General features: G+C 48.7%; 1 protein-coding gene and 1 pseudogene across 5 annotated transcripts in view; both read right to left on the reverse strand.

Moving 5' to 3' along the window:
- Positions 1 to 25,168, reverse strand: part of LOC307097903 (ribosomal RNA processing protein 36 homolog) — a 415,062-nt pseudogene that overhangs the window by 283,412 nt on the left and 106,482 nt on the right. The gene's annotated exons all lie outside the window — the stretch shown is intronic.
- RPAP1 (RNA polymerase II associated protein 1) lies at positions 631 to 19,847 on the reverse strand. Of its 4 annotated transcripts, none has more exons than XM_079768235.1 (25): positions 19,798 to 19,847; positions 18,794 to 19,038; positions 18,338 to 18,486; positions 17,968 to 18,057; positions 17,403 to 17,523; positions 16,596 to 16,817; positions 14,479 to 14,658; positions 13,438 to 13,553; positions 13,068 to 13,166; positions 12,168 to 12,269; positions 11,351 to 11,518; positions 10,582 to 10,764; positions 10,280 to 10,414; positions 10,016 to 10,186; positions 9,381 to 9,538; positions 8,596 to 8,754; positions 8,243 to 8,444; positions 7,701 to 7,810; positions 7,307 to 7,502; positions 6,944 to 7,096; positions 6,584 to 6,726; positions 4,962 to 5,718; positions 1,457 to 1,633; positions 1,250 to 1,309; positions 631 to 1,142 (listed from the first exon to the last, which is right to left on the reverse strand). In XM_079768235.1, the coding sequence occupies exons 2-25, from the start codon at positions 18,972 to 18,974 to the stop codon at positions 993 to 995; spliced, it is 4,182 nt and encodes a 1,393-aa protein (XP_079624361.1). In that variant the 5' UTR covers positions 18,975 to 19,038; positions 19,798 to 19,847; the 3' UTR covers positions 631 to 992. The 4 variants fall into 4 exon arrangements, with proteins under 4 accessions (XP_079624361.1, XP_079624358.1, XP_079624360.1 ...); XM_079768232.1 differs by having other exon boundaries at positions 10,280 to 10,448; positions 10,493 to 10,764; XM_079768234.1 differs by having other exon boundaries at positions 10,280 to 10,448; positions 10,493 to 10,764; positions 19,613 to 19,839.

A 25,168-nucleotide genomic window follows, 5' to 3' on the forward strand; every position in this document is an offset into this window, starting at 1 on the left:
AAAGAGTGAATGGTGTAACCCCACCAAATTCCTATGTTGAAATCTAAACTTCAATATGAGGGTATGTGGAGGTGGGGCCATTGGAAAGTGATTAGGATCCCACCCTTGTTGGGTAGGATGGGATTAGTGCCCTTACAAGAGACCCCCTGTGTCCCTTCTGCCATGTGAGAGCTGTCCATGGGCAGGATGCAGGCCCTCACCAGACACTAAATCTGCCAGCACCTTGATGTTGGACTTTCCAGCCTCCAGAACTGGGAGAAATAAATTTGTTTATAAGCCACCCAGTCTATGGTATCGTTATAACAGCCCAAACAGAAAACTACTGCAATAGTCTTTTGGCCTCTTCATATCTCAGGATATGGAAGTAGGGGACCACAGACAAGATGCTTCATTAAGGATACCTGTACTTCAAGGACACTGTGAGTCCTTCCAGAGTGCCCACAATCCCAAGAACACTGCCCTGGCCTGGCTGCACTCCAGAACTGCATTTTTGTTGTCTCCACATGTGGACTCAGTTGTCACCTTCCACTCATTCCTCCCGTCTCTCACACTTCTCTCTTAGGATAACCCAACCCTTGATACCAATTCTGAACTAACATATCTCAAATCAGTCCAAATCAGAATCCCAGGAGAAAAAATTTTGTTTATTTCAGTACATAATTAAAACGTACATCTACTCTAGGCTGGGTCAGCGGGAGGAGAGGGAGAGTTTTATTTAGTTTGTCTTGTCCCCAACAAGGGGTGAATAGCTAATCACCCTTCACTCCCAGCACTGATCCTTAGAAGCCCCAGATCCTGAGCTCCAGATATTAGGATGTAATGGTAGGGCTCACCCTGCTCCCAAAACCTCATACAGCCTAATCCCAGGAAGGCAAGCCTTCTGCTCCTTCGTCTCCTGCCCTTCCTTAGGATACAAAGCCCTCTTGTCTGGCCAGGCATCTGTTGGTGAACTCCAGGAGAATGTATCCATCTCTTCATCTGTGGCAGCTATGCTAGGTCTCTGATACGCCATTTTGGGTCATCCCTAAGGTCAGTCTCTGGAGGTACTGCTGACGTAGAGTGGGCAACTGGGGATATAGCTCAAAGCCCTCTGGGAGGGTAGGGTTAGGAAGCTTATAGTGGAGGAGGTGCTGCCGGAGACCCTGCAAAGAGGGAAGGAACGTTATGAAGTGGGTAGTGAGATCCTGTTGAGACCTCGGTCCCCAAAGACCCTTCATTCTCCCTCCCTCCGGGATATGCCCCACCCTACCTCATCTGCCAGCAGCCACGTTTTCTGCAGCATGCTCCTGCGGGCAGCCTTAACCTCATCCTAGAGGTAGAACAGGGAGAAGTAGCACTGGGCCAAGGACTGGTCCCCGTCGCTGGCCCTCCTGGCCCTCACCTCCTCTCCAGCTGGCCCAAAGGCAATGCAATTGCAGGCTCCCTTCCTCCCTCTGGAGATGGGGATGTAACTTACTGAGCTCTTTGGATCCTGGGAGAAGATGAAGCTGTTGACATGAGCCACAGTCACGGCATAGAGCACCGGGCACCAGTGTGGACGGAGTGCACCAGTAACCAGGGCCCGGAAGTAGAGCTGAAGGAGGGCCAGGTTGTCTTCAGGAGGCCCTGTGTAGCATTCCAGGGACACAGGCAACTGTGACAGGGGAGATGAAATATGCTGAGGGTGAGGGTGGAAATATGTTACCACTGGACAACAGGGTGAATGGTTCACATGAATCAAATCATGAGGGCAGAGGTCAGGTCCTAGACCAGTGGTTCTCAACCTTTCTAATGCCGCGACCCACAGGTTGAGAACCGCTGCTGGAGAGCCTAAGACCATCGGAAAACACAAATATTTACATTACAGTTCATTAACAGTAGCAAAATTACAGTTATGAAGTAGCAACGAAAATAATTTTATGGTTGGGGTCACCACAACATGAGGAACTGTATTAAAGGGTCGCGGCATTAGAAAGGTTGAGAACCACTGTCCTAGACAGACATATTTGCCTCTCTATCACAAGGATAAGGTTACAGACTAAAAGGCTGGAAAGCCAGGAAAACTGGGAAACAGAAGCAGTTGTGTATTGCTACTACCTGTTTAATCTACATAAAATTAAAACTTTCAGCCCGGCTGGCGTGGCTCAGTGGTTGAGCATCAACCTATGAACCAGGAGGTCAGGGTTCGATTCCTGGTCAGGGCACATGCCCAGATTGTGGGCTTGGTCCCCAATGTGGGGCATGCAGGAGGCAGCTGATCGGTGGTTCTCTATCATCACTGATGTTTCTGTCTCTTTCCCTCTCCCTTCCTCTCTGAAATCAATAAAAGTATATTAAAAACACACACAAAACTTTCAGCCTGCTGGTGTGGCTCAGTGGTTGAGTGTCAACCTAAGAACCAGGTCCCATTTCGATTCCCAGTCATGGCACATGTCCAGGTTGTGGGCTGAATCCCCAGTAGAGGGTATGCAAGAGACAGCCAATCAATGATTCTCTCATCATTGATGTTTCTATCTCTCTCTTCCTTTCTCTCTGAAATAAATAAAAATATATTTTAAAACAAAAACAAACCAAAACAACTTTTAAAATGTCATGTCCAACCGCTCAATTATATTACCAAACCTTTCAGCCCTGGCTGGTGTGACTCTGTTGGAGTGACATCTTGTACACTGAAGAGTTGCTGGTTCGATTTGGGAGGAAACCAATCGCTATTTCTCTCTCTCCCTTTCTCTCACTCAAATCAATAAAAACATATCCATTGGTGAGGATTGAAAAAAAATCTCTCATTAAAACGTTTAAAAATTCATTATTTTTATTGATTTTTAGAGAGGGAGAGGGAGAGAAACATCAATGAAAGTGTAACACTGATGAGCGGCCTCTTGCACACCCCCTACTGGGGATCCAGTCTGCCACCGGGCATGTGCCCTGACCAGGAATCGAAAGGGCAACCATTCTGTGCACAGGACCATGCCCAACCAACTGAGCCACACTGGCCAGGGCTCTCATTAAACCTTTCAAAAATTCATGCTCTTTGGACCAGCAATTCTCTTTCTAAAAAATTATTCTTGCCCTGGCTGGTGTGGATGGGTTGGAGTGACGTCCCATACACTAAAAGGTGGTGGGTTTGATTTCCAGTCAGGGCACATATCCAGGTTGCAGATTTGATTCCCAGTTGAGGTGCGTGTGGGAGGCAACCAATAGATGTTTTTCTCTTTCTCCCTTCCTCTCTTAAAAAAAAAAATAAACTGATTCTTAATTCTGTGCAGAAATGATTATGAGAGAGAGATAAAGCTGTCATAGTCTTTATCATAAAGTTACTTAAAATAGCAAAAATCAGAAACAACGTTAATGGGTTCCGATAAAATAAAGTGGGGTACACAATGAATTATTATATAACAACAACAAATGTTGATTTCTTAGAATACTTATGATATGGAAAATACTTATTATGTAATCATAAGAAAACATGCAGTGATCCCAATTTTATAAAAATATATATGCATATAAATAAGACTAGAAAAAGATAAATCAAAATGAAAATAAAAATAGTTACCACTGAACAGTGGGATTATGAACATTAAGAACATTTAGGTGCCCAGCTGGCGTGGCTCAGTGGTTGAGCGTCGACCTATGAACCAGGAGATCACTGTTCGATTCCCGGTCAGGGCACATGTCCAGGTTGTGGGCTCAATCGCCAGTGTGAGATGTGTAGGAGGCAGCAATCAATGATTCTCTCATCACTGACGTTTCTATTGCTTTCTCCCTCTCCTTTCCTCTCTGAAATCAATAAAAATATATATTAAAGAATTATTTTTAAAAAATAACATTAAACCCTGACCAGTTTGGCTCAGTGGGTAGAGCGTCGGCCTACGGACTGAAGGGTCCCAGGTTCAATTCCGGTCAAGGGCATGTACCTTGGTTGCAGACACATCCCCAATGGGGGGTGTGCAGGAGGCAGCTGATCGATGTTTCTAACTCTCTATCCCTCTCCCTTCCTCTCTGTAAAAAATCAATAAAATATATTTTAAAAAACCACATTAAGGTAATAATGTTCTTTTTAATTAAAAAATGTAGTTTTTATGTAAAATATACATTCATATTTTATATACATGTGAAATATATTTATATACTAAAATATTTCTATTTTAAGTTCATCAGAATGTTATAATGAAAATTTAAAAACAAAATCTTGAGATCCTGAAGTTTTTGTTTAAATTGCATCAATTTCTGTATTTATGTGAATTTATAAACTATAGTAAGTTTTGAATGAGGTTAATCTTGTCTAATATAAGTAAATGAGTCTGTAGACTGATTGCCCCAAACTAAAAAGTAAAAGTACCTGGAATTGTGTTCTTAATGGTTGTAGTGTTGGTAAAGCACTAATATGCAGAAAATAAAAGAATTACACAGTGCAAAAAAAAAAAAAAAATCTTAAAAAAAAAGAAGCTCTTTACAGTTTATAAATTTAACTCCTTAGGCTGGTATTTGAGGCCCTCTTAAGACTTTATTAGCTTTTTTCCAACAAGTTTCCAAACTTAAATCTGTTCTAGACTCTCCCTCCTCCCAGGCCCTGTCATATTATTCTCTGCTTCTAAGCTTTTGCTCATGCTGTTCCACTAGGTATATTCCTGGGCAATGCTAGGTCAATTGCCATTTCTTCCACAAAGCCTTCTCCTTATGGGAAGCCAACTTTCCTTTCTCTGACTTAGCACCTAAAATCTGAATAATTTAGAACTACCTGGGAATTTAGGACATCTCTTATCTAGATCATAGCACCTCATGAGCAAGAAGTTGTGTCTTGAACAAACATCTACTACACGCCAGATACCACGTTAAACCCTTTTCATGGATTCTCTTAATCTCCTCAAAGCCCCCAAGAGGTAGGTAAGGAACCGGAGGCTCCCCAAGCTCCCCACTGCCACCACTGCTCCCAGAGCCCAGTGTAGATGCCCATGACAGGCTGTGCTGGGCTGAGAAAGTACCTGGGTCAGAGGCAGCCCCAGAGCTCGCAAGGCTCCCACGTGCTCCCCAAAGAGGGCAAGGCGAAAGGTGACGCTGAACCGACGCTGCAGGGGAAGGAGTACCAGAGCCCCAAAGAGGTGGTCCCCAAAAGAGACAGCCTCAAAATGCTCCAGGAAGTTGGCATAGAGGTCAGGGAACGATGCCAGGCCAGGCAGTGGGCAATCCAGGTTGAGGTTTGGCAGGACTTCAGGCTGGCAGAGCCGGGCCAGAAGGGCTGCCACCAGACGTTGTATTGGGGTCTCCCGGAACAGTTCACTGTCTACCAGGAACACACACATGAGCCGTGCCAGGCGGGCACCAGGAGGCACAGCCCAGAGGGCCTGGGGGCGCCAGCTCTCCAGAACTAGCACCCACTGCAGGGCCCGCACGGCTGTGCCCACAGTGTCCGCAGGAGGGAGTCCTGAGGGGGTGTCTGAGGCCCGGTGGTAGAGGTGGATCAAGGGCAGGAAAGGCCAGTCAGTGGGCAGCAGAGGCTCCTCAGGCAAGGGGAGCAGCAGAGCTGGGACTCGCTGTAGCTCCCCTCGGTACAAGGCCTGAGAGGCTAGCAGGCTGGCTCGGGCCAGGGAGCAGTGGGTCAGGTAGCAGCTGCGAATGCTGGGGAGGTCCTGGCAGGCCTGAGCGAGCAGAGCCCCTCGCCCACACCCAGGGTCCCTGCTGCTCCCTAAGGACAGCTGGTCCGAGAAGTCGGCTGCCTCTGGACCCCCTGATGTTCTTTCCCTGTAACAGAACCCAAAAGTTAAAATAAGGGCTGGACCCACAGCACCAAGCTCCCCACTGCCACCATTGCTCCCAAAGCCCAGTGTAGATGCCCATGACAGGCTGTGCTGGGCTGAGAAAGTACCTGGGTCAGAGGCAGCCCCAGAGCTCGCAAGGCTCCCACGTGCTCCCCAAAGAGGGCAAGGCGAAAGGGTGTCAGGGGAACTGGGAAGACCTAGGAACCTCTCTGGGAAGCCCTGGAGAGGTTCCTAGGGCTTCCCAGAGAGGTTCCTAGGTCTTCCCAGTTCCCCTGACACCCTTTCATGTGTGTGGCAGTTCGGAGGATGGACACTAGGGCCAGCTGCTAGGTGCAAGTTTACAGAACGTCTCTGTACCTCCATTTCCTCATGGTAAAACGATGATAATGGAAATGCTAATCTATTGGCGGGACCACTTTGTAATGTGTGTAAATGTTTAATCACTATGTTGTACACATGAAACGAATACAATATTGTATGTCAACTGTAATTGAAAATAATTTAAAAAATAATTTAAAAATAGTCATGGTAAGGGTAAAATGCTTAAAATATAGTCAAATACTTAAGGGAATACCAGACACAAAGTCAGTACTCGGAACTGTTGGCTATTACATGTGTATACTAGTTTATATACCATACAGTCACACTGAAGTCTCATAATTCTCTAATGTGGTTATCCCTAACTCATTTTACTAATGAGAAAATGGAAGCTCAGACGGGTTAAGGGTAATCCATGGAAGAAAGAGAATTAAGCCCAGGTCTCCTGTCTCCCAATTTAAGGCTGCTCTGTCAATAACCACAGTACTCATCTCAAAGGGCTGAGTTGATGCCACCAACTCTGGACTTACGGGAGAAACTCCAGCCGGAATACAAAGCTCAGCAGTAGCTCATGGGCAAGGTGCTCGCTTCCGGGCAGCAGCCGGCTCAGCAGAGCCAAGGCCATGCCATGATGGAGGGCAGCATTGGTGGCCGGCACCGGCTGGAATGTTGCCTGTGGACAGATGGTGGGGGGCTCAAGGGTTGAAAGGGGACAAAGCAAATAGAAGTGAGGATGAGGACATAAGCAAAGATATAAGCTGAAGGGCGTATCTGGAGGAAAGTAGAAACTGCATTGCCTGCCAGGAGCAGCACAGGTTACACAGAAGCAGAATGCAGATAATGTGGGGCAGAGGGAGTAGATAGCGGGGTAGGGGGTTGGGGGTACCTACTGCTCTCTGAGCCAGGCTGAGTGCCAGATACTGCAGGTGGTACTCGTGGCGCAGGGCCCACACAGAGAAGGGTGTGAGGAGCGGGGCAGCCATAGGAGCCACACATTGGAGGAAGTAGCTCTGGAGTCCAGGGGCAGCCAATACAGCAGCCAGCTGAGGAAAAGCAAGCTTGTTCAGGTCTAGAAGGTGACGTTGATCTCTCCTGGGGGTCCCCAGGTGGCGGCTTTCTCCCCAGCCAAACTCAGAAAAATGGGTGCTGGCAGAAGAGGCCTCCTTTCCCCAAGGGGCGCCCTCCCCACTTTCTTTCTGACTCCTGGCATCTTGGCCCCCTGCCTGGAATCTAACCAGGTGCCCAGGGCTCACCTGGCCACATAGCCCCTTGTGGATCCGGGCCAGCGTGTTGAAAAGAGTGAGGAGGGAAGTGAGAACCGGGAAGGGTGAGGCTGAGCCAGCCAGACTGAAAGGGGGGCAACCTCCTGTGCAGCCCAGTGACACGAGGCTGGGCAGAGCTTCAGGGACCGGAGCACAGGACTGTGGGTTGCAGAGAGGAGAGCAGCGCCTGAGGCAGAACGGAGAAATTGAGAGGGGCTTGCCAGTGCAGACCAGTGCCCACCTTCCTGAGTCCCCAGCTGAGGCCTGATAGGAGTCAGGTTTCCCTCAGGCTGAGGGCTTCCACCTGGGATGGACCAGGGAGGCAGACCCCGGAATCCCACAGGAGAACAACTACCTCCCCCACCACTACACACACAGTACATACCCAAGGGAATCCCACAGGCTCCCCAAAGTGGGCTGGCTCAGCAGGGGCAGTAGCAGCTCCTCCGACAGGCGCTCCATGTCCTGAAGCCAATCCCCTGGGCACAAGTCTGGCTGGAGGACCAAGGGGCTCACTGAGCTGACAGCCCAGGACACCCATCTCCTAGACCCTGTGGACCCAGGCCAAGTCCATAATTCCAAGAGCCCAAGAGTCAGTGTTTGGAGGTTTCTGCCTTCTGACGCTTGTGGCGGGAGAGAAGACCCTGAGGTTGCTCTGGCACCCGCTGAGAGGGGTCCTGAGCGAGCATAAGGGCTCCATGGAGGCTGAGCTGCTGCTAAGGGTTCTCTGGTCCCCACCATGGCTTTTGGAAGCTCCACTGAGTACGGAGGTGGAAAGAGAACGAAAGGTAGGAAGGAAAGGGTAGAAAGTAGGAGAATGTGGGGATGGGAGGCAGGAGTGGAGAGGTGAGGAGAGACAGAGGGTGGAGTGTTAAGACTGAGGCAGGGCACCCAGGGCACGGTGGAAGGCAGGCGGGCAGCACCTACCTGCTGGCTCCAGGTCTGGTAGTAGGCGTCTAGGAAGAGCAAGCAGGCAGTGGGCACCGGGCCCAGAGCTCTCCACATCTCAGGTCTGGGCAGCAACTTCAAGGTCTGTCTTAGACATGGCTCCACAAGAGGCTGGAGCCCAGACACCTGTGTCCAAGTGATCAAGGAAGGGGTGGCCGACAGACCAGCCTCAGCAGAGTCACTACAGGAATGCCAAAGGGGCCACAGTGAGGATCTGGCTGCCTGGACACCCCTCTAAGCTCTAGCCACCCTCTCCCTGGGGAGGAACTCTCCTGCCTGCCCCAGAGTTCCTGGTAGGAGGCCTCTTGTGGCAGCTGAGGGCTGTAACCTACCTGCTGGGTTGCAGGGCAGTGCTGCTGGCTGCCAAGGTCAGCTGGGTGAGGACAGTGAGCAATGCGGCTATCCGCTGCATGGACAGCGGCTGTGAGAGGTGAGTGCTGAGCTCCTTAGGCATGACCTGCAGGGCCCGAATCAGCACTGGGTATAGCTCCCTGGGGAGAACAATGACTGCCTCTCAGTGTAGAAGAGAGAGAGAGACGTAAGTACAAGGCAGGCCTGCCCCAGAGCTCTGCAGTATAGTTAAGGAGGACCGGAAGGGAAAGACCTCAGGCTGGGTAATCCTGGGAGATTTCAAGGGGGAAGGAGCCCAGCCGGCGTGGCTCAGTGGTTGAATGTCAACCTATGAACCAGGAGGTCACGGTTCGATTCCCAGTCAGGGCACATGCCCAGGTTGCAGGCTCAATACCCTGTGTGGGGCATGTAGGAGGCAGCCGATCAATGATTCTCTCTCATCATTAATCTTTCTCTCTCTCGCTCCCTCTCCCTTCCTCTCTGAAATCAATAAAAATATATTAAAAAAAAAAAAAAAGAGGAAAGGAAGGGAAGTTGGGGGCTGAAGGGAAGGAGGCAGCCCTTCAAGGCTTTCCCCCAACAGGGGGAAATCTGGTCTACACAACCGCACAGAATTGGTTCCCCTCTCCCGTTTGGTCATTACTCCCAGAATCCCTCTTCCTCATTTTCAGCCTCCCTCCAAGCTTGCAACCTTGGACAAGGTTGACTCGTCAGGTTAGGCAGAACTGGGGGTCTCCCAGGGAGCCTACCTCTTGTCTCTCCTCACCTGTAAAGGTCACAGCCCTGGCCATAGGAGGCTGCTACAGCCCACAGGCGGAAGGACTCCGTGTTCAGCATCTCAGCTTCCTCTGGGGGCAAGGCCAGCTCCTGAGGAGCCTCAGCTACAAAGCGGCACAGGCAGCTCCGGAGATCAAAACTACTCAACTGAGGGTGGACAGGAAGTCTGGGGATCAGGGTCAGCTGGGCGTCTCAGGTAACCTCAGGTTCCTCACTATGGAGACTGACTCAACTTAGCCCTGTTCCAGCCCCCTCCGGTTCCATAGCTCCGGGCCAGGCTGTAACTGCCTCACCTGCCCCCCTCTCCCACCTTTTAGCAAGCACACGCTGGGCACCTTTTCTAGGGCTACTGGGCTATGGGTGATGTGTGCGTATCTGTATGTGGCTCTTCTGGCCTGGGAGCCCTCCCTTCACAGGAGAGCAGAGTAGGCCTACAGGATACACTAGGCTCCAGCTGACTAGGTTCCTGACTGGTGGTTTTTGTTGCATTTCTGAGCAACTGGATCAAGACAAAGAGAAAGATGGCATGAGCAGGCCACCCAGAGTCCGGTGGCCATGCTTAGCCCTTAGCCCGGCACTGTCTTGAGGACCACCACCACCACCCCCGTCCTGTGTCCTGCTTACCAGCCGGGCAGCAATATTTCTACCAGCTGAGGCTAAGACACGAAGAAGTTTCATAGCAGCTGCACAGGGTACGTTGTGTAGACTGGTGGTAGGCCCCACCCCCGCAGGGGACCAGCTGGTGGGCAGGAACTCTCGAACTATGGTCTCTATCAGCCGAGGGCACTCCAGGACCTGTGGGGAACAGGAGGGAAGGGAGGTAGGGAGGCTGAGGGTCAAGACCAGGCCCAGCTGGACTCTCTTTCCATTCTGTCTCCGTTTTCTCACCCTTGTGGCTGACTCCAGGGAGTGCCGGGCCAGGCGGATGAGTACTGCCAGGATGTCAAGGACCACGGAAGGTCCTGGGCAGGTCACCTCCAGCACATAGCGCAGCCGAGGCAGCAGATTGGTGGCCAGAAGCCCCTGGGGATGAGAGAGATAAATCTGCCAAATGCAGCTGGACCCCAGGCCTTTTAGTATATGTGCTGCCGAAGCGAGCACGTGGACCCCAGGCCTTGAGGACCCCTCTTGCCTAACATGTGCATGCCCTCGAGGTCATGGGACAGAAGCAGCTGTCCCAGCATTTTTACCTTGATGACATCATGTCGGGCCAGGTCAGATGGAGGCTGGTTTCCTTCCTCAGGGCTCTTCCTTTTTGCTTTTTCTCCTGAGGGCTCTTCATCTTCATCCTCATCGTCCTTGTCCTTCTGGGTGGGCATCAGCGGGAACACCATAGCTCCATGGTACCAGGAGAAGGTGCTGTCGAGGAGTTCCTGCCAGAGGAAAGAGAATGGGGTAGGAAGAAGGGGTCAAGCATGAAATGGGCCCAGGAATAGAGAGTGGAACCATCAACAAATAAGAGAAGGGCATCCTGGCTGCTGTGACTCAGTGGATAGAGCATCGGCGCATGCACTGAAGGGTGGCGGGTTAGATTCCTGATCAAGGGCATTTACCTGGGTTGCAGGTTTGATTCTGGCCTGGTTGGGGCATGAGCAGGAGGCAACCAATCGATATGTCTCTCTCACATCAATGTTTCTCTCTCTCTCTCTCTCTCTCTCTCTCTCTCTCATCACCCCCTTCCATTCTCTCTAGAACTCAATGAGAAAAATATCCTTGAGTGAGACTAACAAAACAAAACAAAACAAACAAACAAAAAAAAAAACAAAGCAAAACAAAGCAAAAAAAAAAAAAAGAGAGAGAGAGAGAGAGAAGGGTAAGGCTCCAGGCTTTGTGGCCTTTAAAAGAAGATGGTGATGCTGCTATCCCATCCTCTGCTCTGCCTGGAGCACAATGAGGGCACTCCCACAGGAACGGTAGGGACCCTGATATCTCAAAGCCCCATTCTTATCCCTCTTGTACCTCATCTCCAGGAGCCACCAGCAGAGCTCGAAGAGCCCGAACAGCAGCTGCGATGACCCCATCCACTCTATCATCCAGGGAGAAGCGTAGCAGGAAAAGGAAACCAGCATCCAAAAGAAGGCGCAGGACACTGCCCACTAGCCGGTCCCCAAACTCACCAGCCTGGGCCTGGGAGAAAGAGGAGAAAAGCATGCAGGAGGAAGTTACAGAGACTTTGTCCTAAACTAGGGTGGGACACATTTTTTCTACCATGGGCCATTTGGGTATTTATAACATCATTCGCAGGCCACACAAAATTACCAACTTAAAATTAGCCTTGCTCTAGGCTGGTTTGGCTCTGTGGTTAAGAGCATTGGCCCGCAGACTAAAGGGTTACGAGTTAAGATTCTGGTCAAGGGCATGTACCTTGTACCTCAGTTGAAGGCTTGACCTCTGCCCGTGTCAGGGCACGTGTGGGAGGCAACCAATTGATGTGTCTCTCTCACATCAATGTTTTTCTCTCTGTGACTCTCCCCCTCTCTTCCACTCTCTCTGAAAATCAATGGGAAAATATCCTCGGGTGAGGATTAACAACAACAACAAAATTAGCCTGCTATATTTGGTCAAACATTTAATTAAATCACCACTAATGCCTTGGCAGGGCCAGACATTCCCCATCCTGTCCTAAACCCTTCACTTGCCCATCCGTTCCCAGTCTGACCCAGACAGCTGGTGTATGGACTAGTGAGCCAGAGTGAAAAGGACAGGAAGTGGGAAAGTCTTAAGGTTGAGAGGTGAGGTGTGAGGGTGGGAAGGACCAAGCCAGCAGTCCACTCACCCTGCTGATGATCTGGGCCAACACATGCAGTGCTAGCGCTCTCTGCTGGGACACCTGGCTGCGTGTCAGGTGAAACAGCTCCTGTAGGGAGTACCCCGCTCTCTGGGGCAGGGACAAGAAGTCAAAGAGTCAAGATACAGGGCAGCACCCCCAACAAATACACAGCAACCCTTATATGCCAAGCCCTGGGTTAGAAGTCACGGGGAAGACAAAGATACATCTCTCTCTCAATGGATCCTCAAACTGGTAAAGAAGATAAGATATGCATACAAATAACCAGGACATAAAGCAGATTAGAAGGAAGATAATAAGTATTTAATTTGCAACAGGAGAGAAAGAAGAGAAAACTGGGAAGTGATGTGCTTTTAGTGGGTGGGCAGAGCTTCCATGGCCTGGCCTGGAGCACAGGGTAAAGGCATTCATTCCCTGGAGCAGGCTTCAGGAGCTGAGCCCTGGAGGTCCTTAAGCATAGGATGTATGTGGGGAGAGGGCAACAGTATGGTGCGGCAGGAGGGGGCAGGGACAGACTATGGAAGGACTGTCTTATGGGGCTAAGGAGCCAGGGAACTTTCTAAGGCAAGGCATGGCCTGAGCTGGACCAGAGGGAATCAGCGTGGCAGCCTCAAGAGGGGTGGACTGGAATGACATGGCAGAGAGTTGGAAGACATGGTGATTGAGCAGACAAGAGAGAGCAAGGCTCTTATCTAAGAAGCATCAAGGGGAAGTGAGAGAACTGGCAACTGACTGGAAAGTGAGAGAATGAGGAGAAAGACTGTGAGCTAAGAACCTGAATGGATGCAATGGGCCATGAACTGCAATAGGAGGGCCAAGGCATCTGACCAGAGGTCCTTTTCCACGGTTGTTAAAAGCTGCCCAGTCCTCCCTGGGCCCCATGATCACCTCTGCCTCCTCTCCATGGTGGTGCAGTCCCAGGTGGGTGGGTAGGTCCACATCGGGAGCCAGTAGTTCTCCTTGAAGACTGAATCGGGCCTGCATCCTCTAATGGGAAGAGAAAAGAGGTCTATGGGCTGGGGCAGCAGCAACTTCCCCACACCCACCCTCACCTTTAATCCCAGGCCTCTTCGGTCTTAGGTCCTGACTCTTCTGATTAGAAATGGGCTCCTCTGGCCTACGGTGCCAGGAAGGTGAGCAAGAAGAGATGTTTCTCAAGCTCAAGGAACAAAAGGACCTGAGCTTGGGTTCTGGGTACAAGAGCCGCAGTTCCACTCTCACCCAATCCTCCCCTTGTAGGCCAGCTTGGGCTCCTCACCTCCTGTGTCTGCTGCCGCCGGAGTGGGGGCAGGTCCTGGGTCCAATGGAGCTTGTCCAGCTCAACAGTGTCCATGTGCAGCCATTCCTTGTGGGGGGCCACAGGGAGTGCCAGAGCTGGGGAGATGGAAGCAGAGTAGTATTCCCTAAGGGACTCAGCTCACTGAGCCACTGGGGTCCCAGTCTTCATCCTGGGAACTGGGCAAATGTCCTGGCCCCGATATGGCAGAACATACCTAGTCCCTGGACTCTAGCCCCTAACTTACCCCAAGGATTCCTTGGGAGGGGAAAGGGAAGAGGAGAAGTTAAGAAGAGAAGAGAGAAGGAGCAGAGAAGGAAGGGAGGACCACATATAACAGGGAAAAAATAGTTTCACTCTTTAGTACCAACCTCCCACAGGAGCAGAGAAGTGGGGACAAGGAGTGGGGGTAGCTATACTGCTTCAGGGAGGCAAGATACAAAAACACACACCAACCACCTCTTCCTTCCTCACCCCAACCTGCTCAGCTGGCCTGGAGCTCATCCAGGGGCAGGAGGTCCTGGCTCTCATAATTCAATTTCTTCTTTTGTTAATCACTAATAAAATAATCAAGTTCCTGGGAAATGAGTGCTCCCACTGGCCTCTCTGCTTCAGGTCTGGCATATTGATAAGACCTGCATCACTCTTCTCCCATGACCCTGGCCCTGCCATCTTTCCCCCAACTCTGAGAGCAGAGGCAGAAAACTGGGATGGATGGAACCACAGCTGGGGCAGCTATTGCCAAGGCAGGGAGAAGATGCTCTGCCGGGGGAGGGGGCCATTCAGCCATCACACATTGCTGCCTTTTACCAGGGAAGGGGGAAAAGGAGAAGTAACAGGACAGGAAGACAGGAAGCATGTGCAGAAAGAATATACACGTCCATAAAGGAAGACAGATTTCAAGGCAATAACGAAGATTCACATTAGATGTTCAAGGACAGAGGCGATTCTCTTTTCTCATCCGACAGAAGGAATTCTTTCCTCTCCTTTTATTCCCCCGAAAGATGCCCCCCTCCTCCAAACCTGGGGTTCCTGGCTCCAGCTCATCTTCCTGCCTAGGCTCACTGGCAGAAGTTGGCCTAATGGGCTCCTCTCCAGTGACCTCTACAGACGGTCCTCCTGCCCTCTGCTCCTTGATGGCCTTTTCTTCCGCTTGCTCATGGGTACGGCCGCGAGATCTCAAGAAAGCAACCAAGCTGGGATCTAGAGGAGAGGGGGTGGAAAGAGGGGATGAAGGTGGATCTTCCCTAACCTCCTCTAGACCTGAAACCTGAATACTGCCTATAGGTGCCACGACCAAGCCACTTCCCAGCCCTGGACTGAGGCCCCTGGGCTCTGGTGGGGCCTCAATGACCCATAACTGTCACTGGGACCTGCCTGCCCACTTCTGCCTCCACCTTCACCGTCCACTGGCCCATGTTTATGCCCATCCCTGTGCTTGGCTCCAGGTCATAGGCCCAAAGTGGCTGTGGAATAAATGAATGAATGTCTCCAAGGGTGAAAATGAAGGCGTTTAGGGGGAAAATTTCTCTCACTTGTAGCTAATTTATTTATGCACAAATATTCACTAAACACCTAATACAAGCTATGCTCTATATAGGTGCTAGATATAGTTTTACTGATTGATTTCAGAGAAAGGGAGAGATAAAACATCCATGATCAGCGAGGCCAGTGTGGCTCAGTGGTTGAATGTCGACCTATGAACCAGGAGGTCATAGTTTGATTCCAGTCAGGGCACATGCCCAGGTTGTGGGCTCAATCCCCAGTGGGGGTGGGGGTGGGGTGCAGGAAGCAGCCAATCAATGATTCTCATCATTGATGTTTCCATCTCTCCCGCTTCCTTCCTCTCTGAAATCAATAAAAATATATTTTAAGAAAAGAAACATCAATGATGAGAGAGAATCATCAATCAGCTGCCTCCTACACGCCCCACATCAGGGATCAAGTCCACAACCTGTGCATATACCCTGACTAGGAATTGAACCGTGACCTCCTGGTTCATGGGTCGATGCTCAACTACTGAGCAACACAGGCCAGGCTAGATATAGTTTGGAGTAAGACTGACTTGGTGCACAGAAACTAGGAGGGAGGAATAGTATAGTAGAGCATCATATAGTAGAGTGTACTGCAGCCATACTAGAGAATAGCTGTTATACTAGGTAGTACAATACACACAGCAGAGTGGTTAAGATCAGGGCCTGTGAGACCACATGGACCTGGGTTTACATCTCATCCATGTTCCTTACCAGCTATGTGATCTGGGGGAGAATTTCTTAAAAATTGTTTTGGCCCTAGCCAGTTTGACTCAGTGGATAGAGCGCTGGCCTGCGGACTGAAGGGTCCTGGGTTTGATTCTAGTCAAGGGCACATGCCCAGGTTGCGGGCTCGATCATCAGTAGCAGGTGTGCAGGAGGCAGCTGATCAATGATTCTCTCTCATCATTGATGTTTCTTTTCTTCTCTTTTTTTAAAATATATTTTTATTGATTTTAGAGAGGGAGAGGGAAAGAGAGATAGAAACATCAATGATGAGAGAGAATCATTGATCAGCTGCCTCCTGCACGCCCCCAACTGGGGATCGAGCCCACAATCCAGGCATGTGCCCTGGACCGGAACTGAACCCAGGACCCTTTAGTCTACAGGCCAATGCTCTGTCCACTAAGCCAGACCAGCTAGGGCTCATCATTGGTGTTTCTCTCTCTCTCTCCCTCTCCCTTCCTCTCTGAAATCAATAAAAAAAATTTTTTTTAATTTTTGTTTTTACTGCTTTATAAAATTTTTTATTCATTGATTTGAAAGAGAAATATCGATTTGTTGTTCCACTCATTTATGCGTTCAATGGTTGCTTCTTGTATGCACCTTGACCAGGGATTAAAACCATGACCTTGTGCATCAGGACGTTACTCTAACCAACTGAGCAACCCGGCCAGGGCAATTTCTTAAAATTTTGAGCCTCACGTTTTTTTCTTTTTGTTTTTTCCATAAGTAAACAAGATTGGTACCACCTCCCTCACAGGAACAGTTTGAGGACAGAATGATGTAAAGTACTCAGCATAATGCCTGGCAATCACAGTAAGCTTTCCTCAATAAGTAGCAGTCCCTTCCTAGCCCAGCCTTGGCAGGAAAGCCAGGTATCCATACCAAGCTGAGCGAGCAACCTCTGCTGTTCCTGCAGGATCTCCTCAGGAGCCATAGCTTGCAGTCTTGCTATGTTCTCTTCATGGATGGTCTGGGCTTCCTGCTCAGCCTCCTGGTCCCTGAGCCCCTTTCCTGTGATCAGATGGGGTCCCTGGAAGTTCTGGCTGCCACATGGAAGCTGGTGATCTTGCTCCCTGGGTGTGAGTGACTCACAGGTCACAGCACCTGGAAGAAGTGTATGATCAGTTTCATTGCCTCATCATTGCCTCGTACCAATTGGGCTTTTTGGCCCTCTTCTCCAATCCCATTAGGCCTGGAGAGAGATGGAGGCCCCAGAACTTTCCTAGGCACAGAGCAGAGATCCCTACCTCCACCTCCTACTCATTCTTCCCCTTGGACTTATATGAGAAGATTTCCCTTAGAAACATCCTACTTTCTGACCATGTTCTTAGATGTTCAGGCTGCATGTCAAGGGCATGCCCCCAGCTCTTCCACAATAATTTGCATTATTAAAGGAATCTTGGCTTCTATCTTTATTTTATAGTCTTTGCCATTTTTTTTTTTTTTTTTTTTTTTGGTCTTTGCCATTTCTATCCTTGTCCTTGGCCTGCTCTCTCCCTGCACCTAAGTCCCAGATGTGAACCTAAGCCACCCATATTCAATACTCTAAATGAGGATATAGAACAGCTTCCTCTTTAAATGGCTCAAATGCAATTCATATTTGAAGCAGGGAACATGTATATCCAAAGATCACTCTATCATCCTGTGTTACAAAAAAGCCAAGCTCATGCCTCTTCAACCCCAGCTCACCCTCTGGTTGGTCCTGGGTAGACACAACTTCTCTAACTGGTGGGATGCTGGCTTCAGATCCTCTCCTTGCTGCAATTTCCTGGGCAAAGATGCTTCTCTTACCAGATGTTGCTGGCTTCCTCTAAGGAGCAAAAAGAAAACTCAGGTGAGACTGATATTCCTTACCCCATTCTCTTCTCAACCTCTTCATACTAGTCACTGGGACAAAGAGATAAAAGCAAATTGCTTAATCTCCAACGGTCACATCCCTAGTCCTCAGAAAAAGCAGGCCACTATAGGAGTACAGGTCTTGAAGTCTGACAGAATTGGGTTGGATTTCCGACTCTTCTATCTATTGGATATATGGTGTTGAACAAGTCATTTATCTTTTGAAAAAATGGGGATAATGTTACTTACCTTACATCATTATTATGAGGATTAAATAAAAGAATGCATATAAAGTAATTAGTATGGTGCCACTTTAACATCAGAATTGCTTATTATTAAGTTTCCCAATCTGCAGAAGATGCGCTAGGAAGTTCACTTGACTGTACCCTAAGTACCACCTAAGGTTACCCCTGTCTACCTGTCTCTCCTGTGAGCGATGGAATACAGGGGGGAATGCGACACCACTGGGCACAGGCAGATTCACAGCCACTGAACTTGTATCTCGTTCCTGCGCAACAGAGGACAAAGAGGTGATGACACAGAGACATCCCCAGGCTGGAGCCTATGCTAGTAGCCCCAGTTCTGTATAACTAGAATCTCACTCTATGAAGTGATAAACCCACCTTGCTTTTTAGGGCACAGTGATCCTAAACCAGACCCCCACCTCACTGCAGGGGAATAAAGTCCCTTCTTTCTAAATCACCCTTTACTCATAAGGTTCACCACCCCCACCCAATATCCTTTGTGCCCCAGGATGCCTTGTCCCACTCAGTCAGGGTGAGACGCACAATAATCTTAGTCAAGACAGCAGTGATGTGCTGATCATGCCTGTTCAGCCTCTCTTCAGGGTCCACATGGTCAGCCAGGGGACGGCCAGGGCTGGGCTTGGCTCTTTTCGGAGGAGCAGGAACCAAAGCTGGGGGCAAATCTGGGAGATCTGAGGAAAAAAACAACAACAGACAGATATGAGGATACTCATACCTTCCCAGGTAGAGTCTGAAGGCTAGGGGAAAGCCAAAGAAAGAAAGTCAGCTACTGGGGAGCCCTGGCTCCAGCTGTGTCACCTTGGGCAAGATCTTAACCTCTTTGAGCTTCAGTTTCTTCCTATGTAAAATGGATTTGCAGCCACAGAGGCTATGCAGTGCATGAAATAATAATGGGTAGAATCCAGCCGTAACAGGAAGGGGAAGGAGACCCTGATGTTGTACCCTCTCCCCCTCAGCCTCACACACACAGCCACTCACTGTCCAGCATCACCACATCCCGCTGATCCTGCAGCCGAGGCTGGTCCAGGTTAGCACTGGCACCTCTCCTACTTTCATTCTTCACCAATTGTACTGCTGGGGCTGCACCAGATGCAAGAAACTGACTCTGGAATCGCAGCAGGTCCACCTCCGACTCCCCTGGCTTTGGTCTGGACAGCATCTTGACACTCCAGCTGCCTCCCCAGTGCAACTGCTTCCGTGTGGGGACTCCCTCTCATTCACCCCTAAAAGCAATAAAGATGGGCCCTCTTTAACTGAAACCCTGGTTCTCTTTATTGTGCATCAAAGAAGACCTTTTCCTTGGATTCATGTCAACTCATTCCTCCTCATTCGTGCCTTATTGCCATTCCTTTCCTATTTATCCTTCGTTGATATCATCAGCCTAGCAACAATATTTACTGGTAACTTAGGTTGTATTAACCTGTGGATGACAAAAAGTCTCAGTTACAACCTGAGGGGAACTAAGGAAAATGCACCAGGAGCCAGGTAGAGAAATACCAGGGAGCGGGGACTCTATCAAATTGGAGCAAACAGGCCCGGACTAAAAGTATTGAATTAGTAAAACACTTTGGGCTGTAAAAAATTTTATATATATATAAAATTTGTATTTTTAGATACTAGCAAAGAACGATCAGAAAGTGAAATTAACAATTCCACTTACGATAGCATAAAAAATAACAAAATACTTAAGAGTAAACATCACCAAGACATTTGTACACTGCGGGGCCCCACAACGCCCCGTAGGGCTGCGCGGTCGCGCGTGCTCTTGGACCACCCGCGTCCGCAAAGAGAAATCACCGAGTCTCAGCCTGGCTGCCGGGGACGCAGGGCCGCGCCCGGGACCGCCACACCCCGATGGGCCGCGGCCGCTCCTGTGCAGCCCTGACGCCCGCGGGCGGGCTCTGACAGAGGAACTAAATACTCTGCACCAGAGCCCTCCGCCGAGATCCCCTGAAGTCCGTCTCTCCAGCCCAGCCACCTACTCGTTCCCGGGCTCCCTGGGCGCCGCCATCTTGACCAGCAGGCTTCCGCCGCCGCCAGGTTTGAGCTTCCGCTCCCAGCGAGGCCCCGCCTCCCCGGCCTGGCTCCGCCTGCTCAGGGGTTTGGCGGCTCGGAGTTTGGGACCTGTGAGCGCTAAGGCGCTCCGCTTGCCTTGTATCCACGACGTGAGTTCTTTTTTTTTTTTTTTTTTTTTTTCCCCACGACGTGAGTTCTATGCTGACAGAACACATCCTTCGGTCGTACGTCAGGCACAGGCCCTTCTCCACATACAACACCCACGACAGAGGCAAAGCGTTTCTCACCAGCGCGGATAACCGCACCCTACATGCCAGCACGCAGCTGCGGTGAGAAGAGAGCAGAGAGCAGCCCGCTGCCGGCAAGGCGATTTCCGCAGGGAGCATATTCTGCCTTTGTGCATGCCAGTGCCCCTTTCTGGAGATCTTGTTTTCCCTTCCACCCTATCCCAAAGTCTTTCTTCTTCTTTTCTTTAAATTGATTTTTAGAGAAAGGAAGGGAGAAAGAGAGGGAGAGAAACATCGACGTGAGAGTGAAACATCCATCGCCTACCTCCTGCACACCCCCACTGGGGATCAAGCCTGCAACCCTGGCATGTGCCCTTACCCAGAATTGAATGGGCAACTTTTAGGTGCACAGGGTGATGCTCAGCCAACTGAGCCACAATGGCCAGGGCCTTTCTCTTCTTCTTCTTTTTTTAAAAAATTAAATCTTTATTGTTGAAAGTATTACATAGGTTCCCCGCCCCCCCCCCCCCCCTAGCCTGTCCTCACCCCCAGCCCCAGGCCTTCACCACCCTATTGTCTGTGTCCATGGGTTATGTATATATGCGTACAAGTTTTTTGGTTGATCTCTTCCCACCCACCCACCCTCCCCTGTCTTCCCTCTGAGATTCCGCAGTCTGTTCTGTGCTTCTATGTCTCTGGATCTATTTCCTTTCTCTTCTTTTAAGGCCTAGCTGGAGTCAACTCTAAAACCTTGGCCAACCTGGCCAATCACTGAACTTTTCTTGGAACATTCCATCTGTACCACTTGTGTGACATGTTGGGAAGCACTACTAAATATCAACTATAACTAGCATGTGTCTTGTTCTCTTGAATAGACTGTGAGTTCCTTAGGGGCATCAGGCCTTCTTTTTAAAAAATATATTTTTTAAATATATTTTATTGATTTTAGAGAGGAGGGGAGAGGAAGAGAGAGATAGAAACATCAATGATGAGAGAGAATCATTGATTAGCTGCCTCCTGCATGCCCCCTACTGGGGATCGAGCCCACAACCCAGGCATGTGCCCTTGGCCAGAATCAAACCTGGGACCCTTCAGTCCTCAGGCTGATGCTCTATCCATTGAGCCAAACCAGCTAGGGCGGGCCTTCTTTTCCATAACACTCAACACCCAGCATATTGCCATGCACTTAGGACCTTAGTAAGTCATTGCTTGATTGAAGGCCATCTTAGGGCAGCCAATAAATAGTCCAGTGGTTTTCAGACTTCAGCAGGCACCAATCACCTGGAGGGCTTGTTAAAACAGATTGCTGGGCCTCATCCTTAAAAGTTTCTGATTTAGTAGGTCTGGAATAGGATCCAAGAATTTGCATTTCCAACATGTTTTCAGGTATGCTATAGAACTAGGTGTACCGGTTAATAATGCGGATTTTTTTCAATAGATGGAGTTACACATATGTTGATATATATGCGATTTGATATGTATGCTATTTTATTGTATTGACAACAAGCTTCAAAATTTCATATGTCAAATTTGCTGAAGGTGTTAACATCATAGATATTTTTAGGCTTAAAAATGTCAAATTTCGTGCCAAAAAAAAAGAGCATTTGCGGGAAGTTTTAATTCATTATTTTATTTTGAAATAAAGTGCTGCTAAATGTTATCGTATACTTTGGGAAGCTTTTGGTGAACATGCTCCATCTCAAGATACTTGTGAACGCTGGTTTAAATGCTTTAAAAGTGATGATTTCTATGTGAAAGACAAAGAATGTCCAGGTCAACCAACCAAGTTAGAAGACCAACAATTACAAGCATTATTGGATGAAGATGAGTGTCAAACTCAAAAACAACTTGCAGAAAGATTAAACTTTGCTCAGCAAACAATTTCCGATTGTTTACAAGCAATGGGAAAGATTTTAAAGGAAAGAAAATGGGTGCCACATCAACTGAACCAAAGACAAATGGAAAACCAAAAAGTCATCAGTAAAATGTTGCTTCAACACCCGAAAGAAAGTCTTTTTTGCATCGAATTGTGACTGGCGATGAAAAGTGGATTTATTTTGAGAATCCCAAACACACAAAATCATGGGTTGATCCAGGTCAACCATCAACATCGACAGCAAGGCCAAATCGCTTCGGAAAGAAGACAATGCTCTGTGTTTGGTGGGATCAGGAAGGTGTAGTGTATTATGAGCTTCTAAAACCAGGTGAAACTGTTAATACTTATCACTACCGTCAACAAATAATCAATTTGAACCACACTTTGATCGTAATATGATCAGAATGGGCCAGAAGACACGGCAAAGTAATTTTGCTTCGTGATGAAGCACCATCACACACTTCAAAACCAGTTAAGGAAGTATTAACCCACCCGCCATATTCACCAGACCTTGCTCTTTCAGATTACCACTTTTCTGATCGATGGCACACGCACTTTCCGAGCAGCACTTCAAAACATACGAAGAAGTGAAAATTGGGTCTCTGAATGGTTTGCCTCAAAACAAGAAAAGTTCTGCCCTGACTGGTTTAGCTCAGTGGTAGAACGTTGGCCTGCGGACTGAAAGGTCCCAAGTTCGATTCTGGTCAAGGGCATGTACCTTGGTTGTGGGCACATCCCCAGTAGGAGGTGTGCAGGAGGCAGGTGATCGATGTTTCTGACTCTCTATCCCTCTCCCTTCCTCTCTGTAAAAAATCAATAAAAAATATATTTTAAAAAAACACAAGAAAAGTTCTATTGGGACAGTATCTACAAATTACCTGAAATATAGGGGAAATGTGTAGCTAGTGATGGACATCATTTTGAATAAAGCACTTTTGATGTTTCTCTTGAAATTATGGTGTTTTCTTTGATTACAAAATCCGTACTATTAACCGGCACACCTAGTAGCTTAAATCACCCCACTCAGGGAGATAGATAGCAGAAACCCAATTAATGCCATTTGCCAACCACACTCAAGGACAAATTAACTTAAAGGAATACAAAGCAGCCCAGCTTATGCTCATTTCTCCACCTGGCCCCTCTCCTGTTACCCTAGGGCCTAGGCCAGTGGTCGGCAAACGGCGGCTCACAAGCCACATGCAGCTCTTTGGCCCCTTGAGTGTTCTAACGCCACTTCTTCAAAATAGACTCGCCCAGGCCGCAAACCAACTTCTGCGCCTGGGCCACGGAGTTTCAATCGCACTGTACGTGCGCGCCCGCCCGTGGTATTTTGTGGAAGAGCCACACTCAAGGAGCCAAAGAGCCGCATGTGGCTCGCGAGCCGCGGTTTGCCGACCACTGCCCTAGGCCTTTCCTTGTATCACTGTTCTCAGTTTTAAAAGTCCTCCTGATGTGATACAATTGCAAGTACAGTACAAAACATTTCCTCAAAAAGCTTCATGCCAAAAAATTGAACCTGGCCCTAGCCAGTTTGGCTCAGTGGATAGAGTGTTGACCCTCGGACTGAATGGTCCTGGGTTCGATTCCGGTCAATGTCATGTACCTCGATTGCAGGCTAGATCCCTGGGCCCTGGTTGGGGCACATATGGAGGCAACCAATCGATGTGTCTCACATCCATGTTTCTCTCTCTCTGTCTCTCCCCCTCCCTTCCACTCTGTCTAAAAAATCAGTGGAAAAAATATCCTTGGGTGAGGATTAACAACAACAACAACAACAAAAGAAACCAAGAGTCCTTGGGAAAATGGCTGATTCTAGGATTGGGACAGGAAATAGACAAATCGAGCCTGGAGCATTTTATAGTTCCAGAAAGTAAGGAAGTGCCCCAACCAGGGCCAGGAATCGAGCCTGCCACGGAGGTATGTGCCCTTGACTGCAATCAAACCCAGGACCCTTCAGTCCTCAGGCCAACGCTCTATTGACTGACCAAACTGGTTAGGGCAACTTTTGGTTCCTTTTATTAGAAAATGGTATTAGAAACAAAGATTTGGGTGATATGCTTATTGCCATGGGGGTGTTTTCCTTTTTGACCCTTCTCAGCTAACAATGGAAATATATGTATATATGTATACAGCTGAAATTATGTAGCTAAGATTTGCTTTTAAAAACTCCAGCAAGTCCTGGCCATGTAGCTCAGTAGGTTGGTGTGTCCTCCTGAGCTGCTAAGCTTTCAGGCCCGATCTTTGTTCAGGACACGTGCAGGAATCAACCTGTGAGTGCGTGAATGGGTGGAACAACAAATCGATGTTTCTCTTTCTCTCAAATCAATAAATAAAAACTTTAAAAAATATTCTATAATAACATTTTTTATAAAAATAGAGTCAGAAGTGCTTCAGTTGCCAGGCTGCAGTTAAAGAGGGCCAAGTCAAAAAGAGAAATACAGACAGTCAGATATATTTTTTAAAATCCTTACCCGAGGATATTTTTATTGATTTGAGAGCGAGGAAAGGAGAGAGAGAGAGAAACATCGAATTGCCTCCTGTAGGCGCCCAGACCAGGATCAAACCCCAAATCTGGCTATGTGCTCTGACCAGGAATCAAACTTGCCACCTTTTGGTGTACTGGCAACAGGCCAACCAACTGAGCCACACCGGCCAGGGCCAGATATGGGGCATTTAGACACACAGACACACACTTACACTCACACTCACACATGAAACACTTCCTCTTTAGGTGAAACTCTGCCATCCCTACGTGAAATTTTGAAGAGGACAAATTTTGTTCTTTCACACATTTGGACTCATCTGCTGGTTCAGAAACCCCAAACTTATTGCTCTCTTCCTACTTCCTAAATCTGCTTTTGGGGTGAAATCTGATTATTTGAAAGTCCCCATATGATTATAAATCAAAGTCTGTTTTCTTCTAGGAAGTTACCTTTCTGCTTCATCTTTGGCAAGGGGTGGCATTGTTTTTGGCTTAGGAATTTCAGGCAAGGTGTATTTAGCAGGCGCAGCAACAGTCCCCACCACCCCTGGAATCACACCTGCAGGTCGTTGTCCTCCTAGCCCCACAGGCACAGATTCCCTGTTTCTCTAAGATGATGAGGAACATAGTCTGTGGCCTGCCCCATTCCTTAAGTGAAACTTCCCAACTCTCACCTCTTTAACCAGTAGTTGGGAAAGACTAGGTCCTGGATCATAGGGCTGGGGAAACTACCAGGACTCCATGGCTCACCT

This window comes from Cnephaeus nilssonii (assembly GCF_951640355.1).
Source record: "Cnephaeus nilssonii genome assembly, chromosome: 4".
In the NCBI taxonomy this organism is placed as follows: Eukaryota; Metazoa; Chordata; class Mammalia; order Chiroptera; family Vespertilionidae; genus Cnephaeus; species Cnephaeus nilssonii.